Here is a 21,147-nt window from a genome sequence, read left to right as displayed (position 1 = left end):
TTAGTCATGATTATCCAGTATCTTGTTTCTGATTTCCACCAAGCTGGACAGCTGGTCATCTTTGTTTGAACCCCTGGACACGTTGGAATCCAAGGGAATGAACATACCAACCAGTTAGCAAAGTTGGCTACCAGGAAGCCAATTTTGGAAACGGGGGTCCCAAAACTGGATTTTTGGTTGAAGCTACCCCATCAGTTGTTGGATATCTGGAACTCAAAATAGTCTGTCTAGGACTCCCCAAAGAAACGCAGGGTAATAAAGAAGACCATGACCATGTGGCAGTTTCCCTCGCACTTCTCACAGGGAATCCACCGTACTTTGCCAGCAATACATTGACCACACTTTGCTGACCTATGGCCACATTTGCTGGTATAAGGGTCCATCTTCCTCCCACTGTGAAGCATGCCTGATGGTGGCCCACATCCTACTAGATTATCAAAATTTGGCTGCTTTGCAGCAATATCTTAAACTGCCTGACATGCTACCTCTGGTGCTAGCAGATGACGACAAAGCGGCTGACTTGCTTTTACATTTCACACATGAAGATGGTTTCTACTCGTCTCTGTGAGGTGGGGCACTTTACTGTCATTGACTACCTGAGGGGTTGGAGGGCACCCCTCGCCTACTGTGGCCATGGGGACCCAAGGTGGCTTTTCTCGGTCTTAAGACCTGGCTTGAAACGCCCGCTAAACCCGCTGGGCAGAACAGGTGATTAAGAATGTGGAAAGAGCCAAAAAAGGTGGCGGTCAGTTTCACTTCATAATTATAATTTAATGTAATTTAATAACACATTTAAACCAAAATGGCACATAGCCGAACCTTTACAACTAAGAGTTTCAAAATCTAATTCTTTCATGGCTGAAGGCCTCCAAACAAGAAATCTTACAAATTAACAAGATAAATTTCAAGTGACTGAAGACACGCAGTTAAAACTGGAAATATAGTAATTAAAATCAAGGCAAAAGTGGATAGAACAAACATATAAGGTGCAATTCAAATGGCTGAAGGCCACAATTAAATTTCAAAATTTTTAAGTATATTACCATAATCTTATAAGGTTGAAGGCCGCAATGTTTTCACTTAAGGCAAAATTTTGAGAATAAGGCTTTAAGCTGCTGAAGGCCCACAGCTGATTTTCCAAAAATTCAAAAAAATACCTTAACCTTTAAGTTTTAAGCTGCCAAAAACACACTAAATGAAAAAGTAGTGCAACGACAATAACTAAATTTAAGAATAAGGTTTTAAGCAGCTGAAGGCCCACAATTGACTTTCTAAAAATTCAAAATACCTTAAACCTTTAAGGTTTAAGTGGCTGACAGTGCACTAAATGAAAAGATAGCACAACAACAGTAACTTTCAGCAATTCAAACTTACTTATATGGGCTGAAGGCCCTTGATTTACATAAAACACAATAAAAAATTTTTCTTTTAAAGCATTGGCTATAAGAGATTGCGAAAAGACCATTAAACACCCATGAAAAGGACAGTATAGACAACAGCACTCAGACACCTCCAGGGTATGAATGGGCCTGCCCTCGAAACATTAACGTTCACTTAGGTGAGACAGGTGGTGGGCCCAACTACACTTGATCTGTCAGTAACCCAACCAAGAGACAGTTACAGACCGACAGACCAAACGACTTGCTAGCCACCAATCGGTACATGAAAACTCAAAGACCAAACTGTTATGGACGTGATTATCCACAATGAAATATGTATTAAACTGTCAAAACTACACACAGTGTTGAACAGCGACAACAGGTGAGGAAAGGACACTCCCTGAAATTACGTTAGTGGCCAGGGCAGGTAGGAACACTAACGGTCACAAGGCAGAAAATTCCACTGGTACACTTGAATCTGAAATAGGGTAATATAGTTAACTCCACCAAAAAGGAACACTGCCTGAATTTACGTCAGTGACCAGGGCAGGTAACCAGAACACAAACGGCCACAAGGCAGAAAATTCCGCTGGTGCACTTGATTTGTGGTGAACCAATATAGTTCATTCCACCGCATGGCGGCTCGATTTCACCACTACAACTGCTCAGTGTTGCTTACAGGAAAAGCTCCCCAACAGCGAACCACTGAAACGAACGACACAACACGAACGAACGTGGCTTGGGTACTTAAGACATCACTCAACTTTGACATCCTGGGTCAGTGAGCCACAAAGCTCGTAGCGATTGGACAGTTCCACACACGCTCCGACACTGCACAGGGACCGCCAGCGGACCCAGCCAACTGCGCTGCATGGAGATATCCTCCCTGGTCCGCACCAACCGATCGACTACCCTCAGAATGCCTACAACATCTAAAATAGTCATCAGATGAAATAACGCCAACTACACACACAACCAGACAAACACTTGTACGAAGACCTGAACGATACCCAACAGTAACAAAGCATGCAGGAAGACAAATCAGGAGTCGGTGCAAACACACACAGCTGACTCACGAACGACTGGCGAGTCAAAACGCGTCGTCCGGTAGGACGACCGACCGACAATTTACCAAGACCGTGGCCCAGCGCAAGTGATGCGTGGCAGCAATGGTTGGGCGAGCCTTGTCGACGCAGACCTCACTGCTCCAACCCGACTGCACTAGTGCCACATTGCAACTCCCCCACAGGCACATTCTGACTGCACTCCAGACGCGTTCCAACTGACTGGCAGCCCGAACTCGTGACCCAAACTGGCTTACGACCGGGAAGTAATAGCAGTCAAGCAAAGATACTATGAGAGGGCATATATTGATACGTGCTGCTAGGGCTACTCACGGTCAGGCAAAGCAGCAACTCAGTGACACCAGTAATTTAAATTACCGTAGTGAGGTGGAAGTACGTTAAAAACAGGGTGTAAAATACATGATGGCGGGAACATGAGCCGCAAACAGCTTACCCTTTCCATCTTTATATTCTCATTATACTTTTATATTTGCCATTTTTATTTTTATCTTTCGTAAAATTGTTATCGTATTATCTGTGCTGCTCGTTTTCTTGGAGTAATGGAGGGTGGGGTAGTGCTGGTCAGATACAGAAGGTGCATTTCCCACCGCATACCATACACAGAGGATCTTACAGTTACATTCTGGGAAGAGCAACTCGCCCACCCTACTCCCTCTCACCCCTCTCTTACTTCTCCTTGCTTCTACCTCTATGTCGGTTAGAATTAGGCTCCACACGATTTGCCTTTTGTATTCTTCCTCTGAGGATTATTCCCAGTTCGATACATATAGGATAAAGGGACTGAATGCCTGACAGTTTACCACATTTATGTAGCAGCTGCACATCATCATGACAGAGTATGATGGCTCAATTTCAACAGGTATTTAAAAGACAGTAACACAGTGGAGAAATGCACATCTTGTGGCTGGTGGCTAGCTATTTGTACAAAGGATTCAGAAGGTTAAGTGGACTGCAAGCTGTTGTGTGGAGCCTAATATTTAATGCATAAAGTAGTGTAAAATTATGTACAGTCACGTTTCCAACAGAGGCATATTAACTGCTTACAGAAGCAACTATTGACTTGATTATACTTTTTATTAAAGGTGTTCTGCAATCAAGGGGCACGTTCTCAGAAAGCCATTATGCAATCTTAAGTTTTCCTTTTGTGAAGTCAATTGTCAATTTCTTTTAAGTATAGCACATGTAGTAGCCAGCTAGTCACTGACTAACATGTGGGCTGCAGCCCTTAAGCGAGTGCCGGGGCGCAATACTTCACCGGACATTTACAGTGAGTGAGTGTCTGTGGCAACAAGCCCTCTTGTTAGGCTCCCCCTTTACTCTCTTCTCCTCTTGGAAGAATTCGGCCTCCAAATTCTCTCTGCTGCTCTATCTGGAACAAGTTATCTAACCCCAGTTCATCTAATACACATTCTGTTAGTCTTTGGCTTACAACATTTTCTGATGTACTTTATGCTGAGCTTCAGCTTCTTGCGTGCTGTTACTACTAGTATAAGCCTGCAGGTGGAAGGTGGGTAGGGGCAGGATTGTGTGACCCGGTGCTTGAGATGGCAATAGATAGCGCCTTTTATTAGCAAAATCATGAGTTTGACTGACATGGAGGTTCTTCAATTGACACTTGTGTGCTGATGTTGTTGTATGTGGTGAAACAATTGCCACATTGAGTTCTGACCATTTTAGGTGGCTAACATTTGCTCCAAGGAGGAGAGAAAGGTTGAGTTCAGGTAGTTTTCAGGTAGTTCAGGTTATCTGTAGGGCTAATTTTGAAGGGAAGGTTGGTTAGGTAGAGTAAGGAACAGGCGGTGTTTAAGGATGTGGCTTTGGTAATGGTAACCAAAAAGATGTACTGCATATGTCCTACCAAGTACCATGGATTATTAGCCCTAATCATTGTTTGTTACCCAAATATGTTTGGTCATAACATGTGAGTATGACAATTACCATGTCTGCCACCGAGAATAAGCAATGTGAGCCTAACCTTTGAAAATACTCATTTCACATGTGATCATGTTGTTTGTGTCTTCAGTCTGCATATATACGAGGGCAGTTCAATAAGTAATGCAGCACATTTTTTTTCTCGGCCAATTTTGGTTGAAAAAACCGGAAATTTCTTGTGGAATATTTTCAAACAGCCCCGCTTCGTCTCGTATAGTTTCATTGACTTCCGACTGGTGGCAGCCCTGTACGGAGCTGTTAAAATGGTGTCTGTAACGGATGTGCGTTGCAAACAACGGGCAGTGATCGAGTTTCTTTTGGCGGAAAACCAGGGCATCTCAGATATTCATAGGCGCTTGCAGAACGTCTACAGTGATCTGGCAGTGGACAAAAGCACGGTGAGTCGTTGGGCAAAGCGTGTGTCATCATCGCCACAAGGTCAAGCAAGACTGTCTGATCTCCCGCGTGCGGGCCGGCCGTGCACAGCTGTGACTCCTGCAATGGCGGAGCGTGCGAACACACTCGTTCGAGATGATCGACGGATCACCATCAAACAACTCAGTGCTCAACTTGACAACTCTGTTGGTAGTGCTGTCACAATTGTTCACCAATTGGGATATTCAAAGGTTTGTTCCCGCTGGGTCCCTCGTTGTCTAACCGAACACCATAAAGAGCAAAGGAGAACCATCTGTGCGGAATTGCTTGCTCGTCATGTGGCTGAGGGTGACAATTTCTTGTCAAAGATTGTTACAAGCGATGAAACATGGGTTCATAACTTCGAACCTGAAACAAAACGGCAATCAATGGAGTGGCGCCACACCCACTCCCCTACCAAGAAAAAGTTTAAAGCCATACCCTCAGCCGGTAAAGTCATGGTTACAGTCTTCTGGGACGCTGAAGGGGTTATTCTGTTCGATGTCCTTCCCCATGGTCAAACGATCAACTCTGAAGTGTATTGTGCTACTCTTCAGAAATTGAAGAAACGACTTCAGCGTGTTCGTAGGCACAAAAATCAGAATGAACTTCTCCTTCTTCATGACAACGCAAGACCTCACACAAGTCTTCGCACCCGAGAGGAGCTCACAAAACTTCAGTGGACTGTTCTTCCTCATGCACCCTACAGCCCCGATCTCGCACCGTCGGATTTCCATATGTTTGGCCCAATGGGACGCACTACGCGGATGATGAAGAAGTTATTGATGCAGTACGACGTTGGCTCTGACATCGACCAGTGGAATGGTACCGTGCAGGCATACTGGCCCTCATTTCAAGGTGGCGTAAGGCCGTAGCATTGAATGGAGATTACGTTGAAAAATAGTGTTGTGTAGCTAAAAGATTGGGGAATAACCTGGTGTATTTCAATGCTGAATAAAACAACCCCTGTTTCAGAAAAAAAATGTGTTGCATTACTTATTGAACTGCCCTCATACATCATAAATGTCTGATACATAAAAAGGTCTCTGTAACCATATACTTTCACTTGATTAAAGCATTTATGCCTGGGTTTCAGGCAGGATCCCCCATTTTGTTTGATGCTTAGGTGCTGTTCAAATACAGTTGGAAAGCCTCTGCAGTGCTGCTTGAGTTTAGGGGAATATCAGTCTGCATAGATACATCACAGATAGTTGGGACCTGGAAAGGTTTCTGTAAACATATAGTTTCACTTGATTACTCATATGAGAGTTTCTCCCTCCATGCAGAACAGGTTGAATTCGCATTAAGCTCGGACTATCTTTACCAGCTTTTTATGGCACACTGTAACTCACTTGTCCTGTCACATCAGCATTTCCAAAGCAGAGACTAATTTGCGGGACTTCCTGTTGGGTGTGACCCATAGTACATCATCCACTTTCTTTTGTATGAACTTCTCCAGAATCCATATCATCTTAAATAAATAAATTGCATACTTCACAAAATAATCAACATATTACACTACATGGTGTTGATGCTTCCTACCAGATCAAATTAAACATGCTAAGTTCCTACTGTAATCACCATCCCTACTGTAATGGCCACCATGAGACTTTAGGGAAAAAAGACAAGCTGGAGTGACCATAGGGGTAACTCATTCAGTTTACTGTGTTTTAGCTCTTGTCTCTCCCACTTCCTTCCCTTGTTTGAATATGTCACCAGTAACAGAGGCAGGACTTCCATGGATCAATTACATATACAGACTCATTGCACAAGTGCAACAGTGGTATGGTTTGGGAGTTGTAGCTTTACGTTGTCTGGAGAAGTCATTTCAGTTACCTGATAAGGCCCCTGGTGTTGGTTAATGAATTTGTTTCTTTTCTTTTGGAACATAGTGGTTGGTCAGCCTTACTGGTTGCCTGACATGGTATCGGGTGGTTACAATTAAAGTGCAGCTACTCACAGAGGTCCAGTGTGGAGTGCAGTTGTCATATGACAGTGATACTTGATAGATCTACATCTATGTCTGCATGGATAATCTGAAAATCAAGTTTAAATGCCTGGCAGAGAGTTCATCAAACCACCTGCACAATAATTCTCTATTATTTCAATCTCATACAGCACACAGAAAAAAACGAACACCTATATCTTTCCGTGCGATCTCTGATTTCCCTTATTTTATTATAGTGATCATTTCTCCCAGTGTAGGTTGGCATCAACAAAATTTTTTTCACATTCAAAGGAGAAAGTAGGTGATTAAAATTTCGTGAGATGATTTTTCTGCAATGGAAAACATCTTTGTTTTAATGATGTCTGCTCCAAATCCTGTATCATTTCAGTGACACTCTCTCCCCTATTTCACAATAATACAAAACGTGCTGCCCTTCTTTGAACTTTCTTGATGTACTCCACCAATCCTATCTGGCATGGGTCCACAGTGCACAGCAGTATTCTAAAAGAGAATGGACAAACATAGTGTACGCAGTCTCTTTAGGGGATCTGTTACAATTTCTAAGTGTCCTGTCAATAAAACACAGTCTTTGGCTCTGTACCAGAGGTCTGCAATCAGTTCTGTCAACTATGCTGCAAATGATGAGCTCTGCTTTCATCTCACAAGCAAGACTGGCAGCCTTTATCACTTCTGTTAGCCACCTGAAAGCAGAGAGAGCCTCTTCCAATGCAAAGCGACACACATAATTGGTACTGACGTGAGCCACCACCTGCAGTTGGCTGCACCCTGTGCTCCTCATGGCATCCCATTCCACATCTGGAATGACTCCACCTGATTGCACACAGAGTGCACATTGGCTTTCTTCCCCTTCTTGGCAGCCATGTTCCTAAGGGGGCGTATAACATGCCTAACATTGGAGCTCCCAATTACCAACTAACAATGAAAGCAATCACTGTCTCGACCTGACAGTGAGAGCAAAGTGTCACCAACTTGACCCACATCCGCACCCAACAATCACAGTCCCTATCCTCGCTAAAGACTGTGGAAAACTACACTTCTCAGACAAACTGACTATCGACACATGCTGAGGAACTCTTCTGCAGACACTGACAAAAGCGCAAGAACTGTGTCTAATAAATTAGATTAATATGCAGATATTCAAAAACTGAAGTACTGAACCACTCACGTGAGACTAAATAATTTGCTCCTGATTTTGAACTTGTAATATGTCACAAGGTCGTTTTACTTTCCGACATAAAATGAAAATTTGAGAACTGTGTATATTAGGTATTAAATTAACAGGCAGAAACTCAAGAAACTAAACTGCCAAAGCACGCAGATGAAATTATACAATTCACTAGTGGTTAGGAACTCCCTAAAAGTCACAAAATCCATTACTTCCCTGTTGCTAGTTCTGCCTCGGCTGGTTGCTGCTGTCTGACTGTGATATTCTAATGCAGTGCTTCCCAAACTGTGGGTTGTGACCCACTAGGGGCTCATGAGACCTATTCATGTGGGTCGCCAGATAATTTTTAAAATAACCAAGTAAAATATCTTACCGACTGAAAATGTGAAATCTTATTTCAGGAGGAAAGCTTTGTAATCTGAATAGTTATATACAAAATCACTTTAAGCAAGAAACTGACTTCATAATGTGCTCTGGGCAAAACGAGAACAGTGCAGGTGCAGGACTTGTTGGTAATTGCGGTAATGTAACACTGCTTTCCCTTCCACTTGTGACAATATGGCTCATGACTGTGAAAGCATGGTTTGTTTGTTTGTTTGTTGGTATAGTCTGTGCATGCATGTTTATTGTGGCGGCTTGTTCCATTTTATTTCATTATGGATGCATGGATTAAAACAGTGCTGTGCCATAAAAGACATACTTCATGTAATTACGACAAGCCTTCAACATCCGGTACCAGTGCATCATGTAATACCCTTAAATGTGACTTTGTTAGTGAAGTTGGTGAGCTGAACTCCTTCCAGAAGTAGGTAAAATTTTGCTTTTGTAAATGCAATGATGATTATTTGACTTATGGCTTTGTGTTTTCTGGCACGGATCAAGAGCTGCTTCCTCAGCGTGTTGTGAGCTTTGAAGTAGTTGCTAACAAGAGTATGAAACCCTCAAAACTGAAAAGACATTTATCAAAGAAAAATCCAGAATATGTAAGTAAGTCAATTGATTTTTTTCCAAAACCAAAAAAACGAGGATTTTTAAGGTGAAAATCAGTGATGACAAAATTGACTTCTGGGGAACAAACTAAACAAGCTACAATCGCTTCACATCAGCAGTCATTATTGATAGCCAAAAAGGGGGCAGCACACATCGGAGTAGAGGATATTATTTTACCAGCAGCCAAAATAATATCTGATGCTTTATATAACAAAAAGCACACAAGACTAATTGACAAAATACCCCTATCAAACACAACAGTAAAGAGCAGGATTGATAAAATTGTTTGAGTTTGTAAAACAGTCCATGATCACAGTTTTCAAGCAAAGTGTCTACTTTGCACTTCAGCTTGATGAAAGCACAGATACAGCTGGCAAGGCAGTTCTTTTAGCTTTTGCTAGGAATGAATTTGATGGGAGTATAGAGGAAGAAACGCTCCTTTGTAAATGCTTGTCAATGACAACAACAGGGGAAGAAATTTTTAAATATCTTGATGGTTTTATGGTAGAAAATGAAATAGAGTGGACAAAATGTGTTGCACTGATGACTGATGGTGCCCATGCTATGTCTACCATTTACTCAGGTTTCGTTGTCAAAGTTAGGGCAGTTGCCCCTTCTGTTCAGTGGACTCACTGTAGCCTGCACCGAGAGGCCCTTGTATGTAAAGGTCTGTCTGAAAGCCTGAAGAAAATCATTAATGATGCAGTGAAAATTATGAATTTCATTAAATCTGCACCTAAAAATTCAAGATTGTTTGCCATAATGTGCGGTGAGTGAGCACAAAACACTTCTCCTGTATTGTGAAGTATGCTGATTGTCAAGAGGGAAAGTGCTATCGAGATTATCTGAGCTTCGAGAGGGACTGAGAATCTTCCTGTTGGAGCACAACAGTGATGCAAAATCTGTGAGCAGTTTCTTGGACATGATAAATGACAAAAATGACTAATACATCTTTCATATTTGGGCGATGTATTCAGTGCTCTTGATAGCGTCAATTTATCGCTGCAAGGGAAGGAAGTCTACAAGTTCTATGTTCAAGATAAAATAGAAGTAATTATTAAAAAATTTGAAAGATGGTCCAGTAAAGTGAAAGAGAGCTGTTCTGATGCATTCCCACTCCTCAATAATTTCTTAGAAACATACGGAATCAAAGTTAACGAAGAAATAGCAGCTGCTATGAAGGAACATCTTGAAGCACTGGTCTCTAGGTACTTATTCTGAAGTAATTTTACTACTAATCACTTACATTTGAAGTATTCCTTATTAAATATGTTTATAATTTTCATGTTATTGTTTTTTATCGAATACAGAAAAGTAACAATTAAGTTCAACCACCTCCATTACCAAAATGATAGTTAAGCCATCCCCACATAGTGAACTCAAAAGAATCTGATAGTTTCACATTAATCCCACTGATAGTTGTTTGCTTATTCAAGAGTGTTACTTAATACTTATTTCTTGCTGTAGGTATTACTTTCCAAGAATTCCTGATGAACTGATATGGATAAGAAACCTGCTTGAAGAGGGAAACCGTAAAAAGTTAAAACTGTTGGCATCTACGGAAAACCCCCTGATAGCATTATCGTGTGATTCTTCTTTGAAAACTTTATTTTAAGAATTAAGCCTAATCCCATTTTGGATCAAATTACAGGCAGAGTATGGAGTGCTTGCAAACAAAGCTTTGAAGGAACTAATGGGATTCACAACTACTTAGATATGTGAACATGCTTTTTCTAGCTTGCTAGCTTTTTTTAAAAGAAAAAACAAATGTGCATGGAAAAAGATTTACGACTGAAACTAACAAACTTCAATTCAGATATAGAAAGCAACATTAACACCAAGACTAAACAATGCCACAAATCACATTAAGTTCACCATTTAATTTGCATCAAATAAAAGTCTTATGTGGCAAAATATTGTTTCTCTTTTTTAATTATGTTCCCTTCACAATTTTCAAAATTATTACTCAGCAAAGCATTTTTTCATACAGTACTAAGTTCAGCTTCATATTATATATAATTTTTATATTTGGTGTTAATGACGCTTTCTATATCTGAATTGAAGTTCGTTAGTTTCAGTTGTAAATCGTTTTCCATGCATATTTGTTTCTTCTTTTTTTTTTTTTAAAAAAAAACCAAGCTAGCAAAAACATGTTCACATGTCCTGCACAGACATTCTCATTCTGAGTGTCCCTGACCCTTTTACCAGAGGTTTCTGCAATTCTGACAAATGTGACCACACTGACGACATAGACAGCATACAATTTCTGCACTTAATACAACTTTCTCTTCCTATCCTGATTTTGCCATCTATCTCTGCTGATGTTAAAGCTTTGTGTAAATGTTTTGGGAATTCCAGTCACGTTTTGTGAGAAATTTTGACAGGAGACCATGTAAGAATGCATCCAGTGTCCTCTGCTCTGTCTCTTGCAGAATGGCTTTGTCATCATCTGTTAATTCATAAATATTAATGTTAAATTTTCTAATCCATCCAATAAAAGTTTCAACACTCACCCTGTCTCTGTGCTATACAATTATGCGACTCCCAGTAGAACCTAGAGGTATTTTCCTCGTATATTGTTCAACTAATCCTTCTTATGTGTCCTGAAAAGACCGAGAATTTCACAATTTCTCATGGTACATTACATATGTCATAGGATCTCCTTACTGCCTTTGGACGTGGCCATGTGGTGTGAGTTGTATGGCTTTTCTTCTTCTGAAGGACTCTGTCTAAAAGCCAAATATTTCAAGCATTCTGTTTTCATTGTGCCTGTATGTAACTAAATGCCTGCTCTATGTGATATGGAATGTGTCAATTGAACACACACACACACACACACACACACACACACACACACACACACACACACAGGCATAGACATAGACACACACACATATATATACAGGGTTATTACAAATGATTGAAGCGATTTCACAGCTCTACAATAACTTTATTATTTGAGATATTTTCACAATGCTTTGCACACACATACAAAAACTCAAAAAGTTTTTTTAGGCATTCACAAATGTTCAATATGTGCCCCTTTAGTGATTCGGCAGACATCAAGTCGATAATCAAGTTCCTCCCACACTCGGAGCAGCATGTCCCCATCAATGAGTTCGAAAGCATCGTTGATGCGAGCTCGCAGTTCTGGCATGTTTCTTGGTAGAGGAGGTTTAAATACTGAATCTTTCACATAACCCCACAGAAAGAAATCGCATGGGGTTAAGTCGGGAGAGCATGGAGGCCATGACATGAATTGCTGATCATGATCTCCACCATGACCGATCCATCGGTTTTCCAATCTCCTGTTTAAGAAATGCCGAACATCATGATGGAAGTGTGGTGGAGCACCATTCTGTTGAAAGATGAAGTCGGCGCTGTCGGTCTCCAGTTGTGGCATGAGCCAATTTTCCAGCATGTCCAGATACACGTGTCCTGTAACGTTTTTTTTGCAGAAGAAAAAGGGGCCGTAAACTTTAAACCGTGAGATTGCACAAAACACGTTAACTTTTGGTGAATTGTGAATTTTCTGCACGAATGCGTGAGGATTCTCTACTGCCCAGATTTGCACATTGTGTCTGTTCAGTTCACCGTTAAGAAAAAATGTTGTTTCATCACTGAAAACAAGTTTCGCACTGAACGCATCCTCTTCCATGAGCTGTTGCAACCGCGCCGAAAATTCAAAGCGTTTGACTTTGTCATCGGGTGTCAGGGCTTGTAGCAATTGTAAACGGTAAGGCTTCTGCTTTAGCCTTTTCTGTAAGATTTTCCAAACCGTCGGCTGTGGTACGTTTAGCTCCCTGCTTGCTTTATTCGTCGACTTCTGCGGGCTACGCATGAAACTTGCCCGCACGCGTTCAACCGTTTCTTCGCTCACTGCAGGCCGACCCGTTGATTTCCCCTACAGAGGCATCCAGAAGCTTTAAACTGCGCATAACATTGCCGAATGGAGTTAGCAGTTGGTGGATCTTTGTTGAACTTCGTCCTGAAGTGTCGTTGCACTGTTATGACTGACTGATGTGAGTGCATTTCAAGCACGACATACGCTTTCTCGGCTCCTGTCGCCATTTTGTCTCACTGCGCTCTCGAGCGCTCTGGTGGCAGAAACGTGAAGTGCGGCTTCAGCCGAACAAAACTTTATGAGTTTTTCTACGTATCTGTAGTGTGTCATGACCATATGTCAATGAATGGAGCTACAGCGAATTTATGAAATCGCTTCAATCATTTGTAATAGCCCTGTATATATATTCTGTTTGCACATTTCAATCAAAACATATATCATAGATACGATCTGTGGAACAACTAAATAACTAACTTACCAGCTGGTTCACAGCAAATAGTTTAATCTTACAATGGCTCATATTATACAGTATATCAGACAAGTAAAAGTGACTTACAGATACCACTGATAGACATCAGTGGGTACACACTGGATGAGACTCCAAGTGTGACATTCCTAGCCATTCAGATTGATAATAAACTGGAGTTGTACCAGAATAAAGAAAGTTGATGAAAAAGCTGATCTCTGCTTGCTTTGCATTTGGAAGTCTGTCTCACTGTGTTAGCCTGCAAATGGGATTGTTAGTGTACTTTCACTCAGCACTGTCCCGGGTGTAATCTGAGGAAATGCAGCTAAGGTCAAAAAGATATTTCTTCCGCAGAAGCTTGCAGTATGGATGTTATGTAGATTTGATAACTGGAGATTTTGAGGAAGTTTCTTCAAAGATCAAGGGATACTTATACTTACGTGCCAATACATTTACCCCATAATGGTTTGTGGAAGATGATAAGAGTGAATTTAGGATGAACTATGAAACTTAGAGCCAAGATAACAGAAGTAAAAATAACTTCTTTGTAGACTGTGTGCTGCTTTCTATATTACAGTATAGAGTTTTATTTTTTGGTATGAATATCTATACCAGTCTTATGTATGGATTCTTCAATTATTCTTGGAAGAACAATTTCATGCTTAAGGTTGAATAACAAGTACACATTTTTTTCTATTGATTTTTCTTCACATCAAACTAGATTTTGACTAATTGGACCATTTTCAGAAAACAACTGATTATTGTGTGAAAGGAACACTAGTTGTTAGGTAACCAAACATGATAAAGATACAGTCCTCTTGCACAGAGCATTGTGCATTATACATACTTGTTTCTTAATGATGAAATTACATATTTTGTTCCACATCTATGTTTTGGTGAGTGGAGTGTTAGTACCAATTCTGTGACAAATCACATTTATGTTATAGCCCAAATTTTCCATATTAAGCTATGTAAGAACTGATTAGTTTGTAGTCACTGTCAAAGGACAATTAGCATGGTGTGTAGTGACCACACTGCCAGTTGGTCTAAAAAAGAAAGAAATTTTTGTGCTCTTCCCAGAAAAGAGGCTAGAAAGAAGAAAACACTATGAAAGTGCTGCGCATGATTTGAGTAGCAGAGAATTAAGAGAAGATTCTGGCAAGGAAGATACACAGGGCAACTGGACTTGGAAGAGCTTACTAACATGAGAAAAAAAGGGAACAACGATGACTGATTATGGCAGTGTTTCCTAATTTATTAGGCCCACATTTATAATTACTGCAGTTATCACGTAAAACCCATTGCTTCATGGTACTATGGCCATCTTGATAATCTCTTCAAACTGTTGCTGGCAACTCATGCGGGGGTTCAACTATTGCACAACTATCACCTTTCTTGGTTAGCATTAAGATACTACATTCTGTAAAAAGTCACTCATTTCCACAAGGCACTAAGCATATGAAACCTGTGAAGAAAGTGAAAACAGTTGGATTTCAATAATGCCTTCTCCACTTTATTTACATGTATATGATACACTTTTTATAACTGTTAACATTTCAATTCATAGCTGAATAAATACTGAAGTTCTTTAGCAGAGTTTGCAGAACAGCCCCAGAAATTTAAAATTGTGCATTGTAAATGAGAATATAAACGTAAAAATAACTGAACTGCTGAGTTCAGTGTGGGATCAGTATAATGAAATATGAAGAAGAATACAAATGGCAATTTAAAAGAGTTAATTGATACTAAGTTTTATAAGTATAATGGTTGGAGAAACTCTGCTCTTCAATCTCATTTCCTTGCTCATTATATTAAATAAACATACATTTCCTTTATGAGATGTTAAATATACATAACCTGAAACTGTTTAATGATATAGGGAATGTTTATTAATTGTATGGAAGGCACTGTTATTTCAATTCAGATTTTTTTTTAGAAATGACACAATTTTATTTACAGAAATTAAAAGTTAACAATCCAAAAGCAATCACTTTCATAAAGATATCTGTTTAAACATTACTATGAAGTAGTCTTTTAATAGTAAGTAAAATATTTTTAGTTTCATTCTATACACTCTGTATAAAAGTTTTATAAAAAAATTTGCAAGCACTTGTTCCTACTTGTCGATATATATTATAATTTGTGCAAAATGGCAAAAGACAATTCCATGTAGTGGCACAGTACTTTTCTTTAAATGTTTACAATTTATCTTAATGATGGTGTTACATCGGAAGCCCAGTTGTTTTTTTCAGAGAAAATATCTTAATTTATGAAATCTACATATGATTAGGCTTTAATATGATATTCCATAGATTCATACAGTATCAGCAATGTAATGAGTCTTTAGCTCTCATGGTTATTGTTGGATTCATTTTCAACATTTGAAATATCATCATCTGATGCAGAGCTTCCAACTCTTTCTTCAACCTCACCCATCAGAATTCTGTATTTTTTAGCTATTGCTTCCCAATCTGTCACATTTTCTATCCGTGTGACATTGTTAAAGCTTAGCTGTGATCCCAGAGGGCTCAAGTGTACAACACTCAGAGCAACTGAATCTGAAATCAGATGAAAGACAGATAATTAATGCTTCTTAGTATAAATTATTTACACAGATTTCTCTTCTTCTTGTACAAAAAAATTATTAAGACAGTACTTCGTGAATTTCATGGTGTATAAATAGACTTCTGTGCATGAATCTTTACTGAATCAACCTATTTTCAGTTAATATACAGAGCTAAAATCAGCTCTTTTAATGTAGATACAAGCACAGTTCTGAAATCACAAAGTTACTGAAGTGTTTGAAAGCTGTCCGTATTATATGTTACATTAACATTAGATTGGTGCTTAAGTTCATACCATTTTCCTTAAGTTTAATAAACACAACAATACACATAACAGAGACTTTAGTCATCAATAATATATTCTCCTTATGTTTACAACAGTATGCCAATGCTGGAGTAACTTTTTGATTCTGAAACTGTAGAAATCATGTGATTTTGAAGCAAAAAGCTCATTGAGTCATGTTCAAAGTGCATTTCCATTTGGAAAAGAAGTTCCTTGAAAGTTGTTTGACAGAGAGCGGAAAAGGTGAAAATCTGATGGTGCAAGATCAGGCGAATAAAGTGGGTGCAGAATGACTTCCCACCCAGCTTCTGTATAGTGTTTTTGTCAGTGTCACAGAATCCTATCTGCGACTCAGCATCTCCACTATACGGTGAGTAGCAACTATTCTTTCCATAATACTGTAAATTCCATCCTGGATTTTCAACTGTTTGAGAATGCAGGTGGGCATCATCACGGAGTAGCATCACGTCACGCTGTCTTCCTCATCATTCTTGGATTGCATCTGCAAGACATTTCAGTCATTGACAATACATGTCAGAAGTGATGGTTACACTTGGGGGAAGCAATTCTTAGTACACCACACTGTTGCTATTCCACCAGATGCGCAACATTATCTTTTGTGGATGCACACAGGTATTTGTACGGAGAGTTGCTGCTTTGTTTGGGCTCAACCATTCATTTCTTTTCCTTATGTCAGCATAAAAACAAGTTGGTGTTATTCATGAGACAATTTATAACAAGCAAACAGATGCACATATGGCCATCTGCTGATATTTGTGATTTTGTCTTAGAGCATGCAGTACCCATACTCAAAGTTTTTGAAGCCGTTGCACGAAAATGTCATTCGATGATAGAATGATCACAGTTCAGTTTTTTGCCAGTTCTTGAGTATGCAGACGTGGATCACTGTGTATTAATGCATTAAAATGATCTTCAATAAAACCCAAAGGTCTTCCTCAATGTGAACAGTCACTAATGTCAAAACAATCCTCCTTAAATGAGAAAACCATTTTCTTGTTGTGCTTTACCCAGTGGCAGTATGTCCATACATGGTGCAAATGTTTCTGGCTGCCTATGCTGCTGTTACCCCTTTACTGAACTGAAACAGAAGAATATGTCAGAAATGTTCAGATACCTCCATTCAGCATGCCATTCTCTAGCATCCACAGCTCCACTCACTATCTCCATATCTCCACTTGGCATTCCATTTTATAGCACCTGCAGCCCCATTCACTATCTCCAAATGACAAAATGGACAATACGTAAATTCAAATAGCAACAATGAACTATAAATAAAAAACTGATGATCAATAAATAAACTAATAGCAACAGAAATACCAACACACTAAACAATAATGTTATGAACTTGTACACCAACCTAATATAATTTGTAATAAGTTTCAAAAACAGAATTAAATCAATAAACATTGAAACATGAATTTAGATTGATTATTTACAAACAGTCTGCTTACAACAAAACTTCAATGTATCCATGTTACTGCCAACAGGAGAGAGTTAGTAACCAAGTGAAGTTTTTACTATTGCTTGGATTACTAATTTGTTAGGAGATGAGGCACTTGCTAAACATTTTTTTGTTCAAATTATATTGCTTTATGAAGTGTTAAGACATTTGTTCTCAGTAAGAGAAACTCTACAACAACATCCAAAATAAGATAATTTTGTTTCATAAAGAGGTTGTTGAGAACACCTGAACCAAATACAGAAACATGTTCACTGGAAAATTGAAATACACATTCTCAATAAAACTCAGCAATATCTTAATAAATCATTGAAGTTAGGTGGAAACATTAAAATATCTGCAGAATTAATCTTAACAAAACAGACTAATGAGCTGATAAAAAATAAGATATCAACTGGAGGTAAGTGTTGATTTACATTAATGTAAATGTATTATCTATTTTTTTCTCTCTTGCATTTAAATAAATTTTGGAATGATTTTATAGTTTTCTCTCTGTTTTCAATTACTGTGCCATCAGCAACATTGTACCCAGGACCTCTGCTAGGGGAGCAATTTACATTAGTTTCATAGAAGGGAGGAGTAGAGGAATCAAAGTGCAATTTGACTCCACTCTCCATGATGGAAGTGCTTAATTGTCCTCTCCAATAAATTATAGTTTGAATGCCACATGATGGTAAGAACTTAAATCAATTCACACGATTCTCTTTAAAAGATACCATATTTGCCAATGAATGTAGCAATTATTTATTTTCTCTGTTGTAATTTCAGACTTATTGTCATCTGCAAGTAGTATACTGAAAGAGACTATGCATTTGCACATGTCAAACTTTAAAGATCTCCCAACTTGTATAGAAATCATTGTCATATCTTAGCCTTTTAACAATGTAGAATCTTTGTTGGGATGTTTGTTAAAGATACTAAATTTTTTAAAAAGCTCAGAAGCAATGATGACATATGTATACATCAGAATATTTTTCAAAATTTAACATGCGCTAAAGAACAGTTTTTTTCCATATTCCTCTCAAAACTTTAATAGTGAAAATAAATAATTTCTATGGTCAGTGGCAACTGTAATGTCTTTTAAAAAGTTTTACATAATTGTGAACCCCAACCACAAGAAGTTAATCACACAACTATATTTGTTCACTTCATCTAACCTGCTAACCGGAAAATTTAACCACACTTTGTGCACATCTCAACTTTAGATTGAATGTGGGAGCTTCCTCACTGGACCTGTGAATACCTGCACCTCTAATGTGGCACTGAATGTTGTGAACTTCTGTATCAACAGAATATATGAACTGTGTACATTACTGGGCACTCAGACTTGGGTGAGGAAGTACAAAAATGTCTAAACTGCTCTGGTGTCCTCAAAATTGCATGAAACCCCACATAAAACTGTGTACATTCATTTGGTAAGCAGAACTTCAGGACATGTTGAGTGCATCATCTAGATTCCCACTGATAAACCTTTTGGGTTAGTTTCATTCCACACCAAGTGGTACATGGCTGTGCTTTGTGTGGATACAAATGACCTTGGGAGTTAATGCCACAGTCTGTGAATATTACTTTCATGGTATGGTACAGAACTGACTGGTGCACTGATGGTTCTGAAAAGTTAAGAAACAGTATACCTGATGCACTGTGTAGGGTTGTCACTGTATAGCAAGTGCTTGGTGCTTCGGCACTGAGGTTGCATATGGGATTGATTCTATACGTGCCAGCGTAATCCCCTCATGCTTTTGATACACATAGATTTGATCAGTCTGTGCAATATGCACCCACAATCTAGCAGAGATCACACAAATGCTATATAAAGTTGAAGCAGGCATGACAGATCTCTCCCCCAGGATCTTTAGCTAAGGCACTGTGAGAAATTCAGCATCTTCAGAGAACTTGCCACAGGATTCCTTAGGAATGGAAAATGTTATGGCTTTGAGTCAAATATAAAGCACAGAAACCTCACTGGAACTTTAAGATTTAGAATAATTTGCAGAATGGTTAGATTAAAAAGAGTCTCAAACAGCTGATATCAACAGATAATACTCTTATTTGTGAAAAACTAAAACTGGTACATGTAGCCCTTTCCTTTAACCATTTCCTTGTGAGATGTAACTGGTTTGTTGCTGTTACAGGATTTGAGGAGAAACAGAACACTGTAATACCATTCATTAATAAAATGAGTATTTTACAGGACTCTGAACTTACTATGGGCATTATACTTGGTATTGATGGCAACAGCAAAGTCAGATACACTTCAGATAACTACTTGACAGACACTATGCCCCTACCTGAGTCTCTAAGGCTGTACTTCACTAACTCAGTACCTCAGTACTCCTGGAACAGAAAGGATCATCTAGATATCAACTGACAATGATCTGAACCCCTCTGGTTGAGCAATCCTAGAATATTACTCATCCACATAGATGTATAAACCTTTTCTGTGCTTGGATGTTAAATATCCTTTTCAGGAATTTTTCCTTGAACAGTGGCTCTCTCTACATCTGTATGTTTTGATAACATTCTTTACAGCTTGCGTAACTTCCTTCTCTTCATCAGTGCTGTTGTCTCCTCCTTGGTTTTCAGCTGGTAACTTCCCTGTTACATAGGATTTATTGGCCAGATTTGAGAGTTTGTCTTTGGACATCATGATTTAGCTTGAAATGTTGCAGCACATACAGGTAGTATGACCATTTATTTTCCTTATGCTGTAATTTATCAAAACACTATTCTTTGTCTTTGCTTCTTTCTCGATATTCCTCTGTTTTGGTGATGTGATAACCATGTAATTTAGAAATAATTTATCCAGGTCTGTTTTGTTTAATCTATTCACATGACATCTACATCCAAAACTGTACTCTGCAAATCACTATGAGGTGCATGGCAGGGGATGTATCCCATTGCACCAGATATTAAGTTTCTTCCTGTTCCATTCATGTATGGAGCGTAGGAAGAAAGATTGAATGCCTCTATATGCTAGAGTAATCATTTAAAGCTAGTTCTTGAAACTTTGTTAATAGACTTTCTTGGGATAGTTTACATCTATCTTCAAGAGTCTTCCAGTTCAGTTCCTTCAGTACCTCTCTGACTTCTCCCACAGATTAAACAAACCTGTGACCTTTCATGCTGCTCAACTGTGTGCATTTAATATGCCCTGTTAGTCCTATCTGGTACAGGTCCCACACACTTGAACAATATGCTAGAACTGGTCACGCAAGTGATTCGTAAGCAATCTTCTTTGTAGATTGACTGCACTTCCCCTGTATTCTACCAATAAACTGAAGTCTACAACATGTTTTTCCAATGTTAAATCTATGTGATTATTCCATTGCATATCCATAGAAATGGTTACACCCAGGTATTTGTATGAGTTGGCTGATTCCAACAGTGACTCATTGGTATTACAGTCATAGGATACTACACTTTTCATTTTTTAAAGTGCAAAATTTTACATTTGTGAACGTTTAAAGCAAGTTGCCAATCTCTGCACCACTTGGAAATCTTATCAAGATCTGACTGAATATTTTTGCAGCTTCTTTCAGATAGTACTTCAGGCTTTTTGTAGATGCTGCAGTT

General features: G+C 39.0%; 1 protein-coding gene across 1 annotated transcript in view; it reads right to left on the bottom strand.

Annotated features, from left to right (window-relative positions):
- Positions 1-15,359: 15,359 nt before the first annotated feature.
- The window catches only part of LOC126195755 (serine/threonine-protein phosphatase 6 regulatory ankyrin repeat subunit A), a 427,181-nt gene continuing 421,393 nt past the window's right edge, over positions 15,360-21,147 (bottom strand). The window contains exon 23 of the mRNA XM_049934383.1: positions 15,360-15,802. Within this exon, the coding sequence (XP_049790340.1) occupies positions 15,588-15,802 (215 nt within the window). The 3' untranslated portion in view covers positions 15,360-15,587. The remainder of the gene's footprint in view (positions 15,803-21,147) is intronic.

This window comes from Schistocerca nitens, chromosome 7 (assembly GCF_023898315.1).
Source record: "Schistocerca nitens isolate TAMUIC-IGC-003100 chromosome 7, iqSchNite1.1, whole genome shotgun sequence".
Classification (NCBI taxonomy): domain Eukaryota; kingdom Metazoa; phylum Arthropoda; class Insecta; order Orthoptera; family Acrididae; genus Schistocerca; species Schistocerca nitens.
This window is presented reverse-complemented; position numbering and strand designations above follow the sequence as displayed.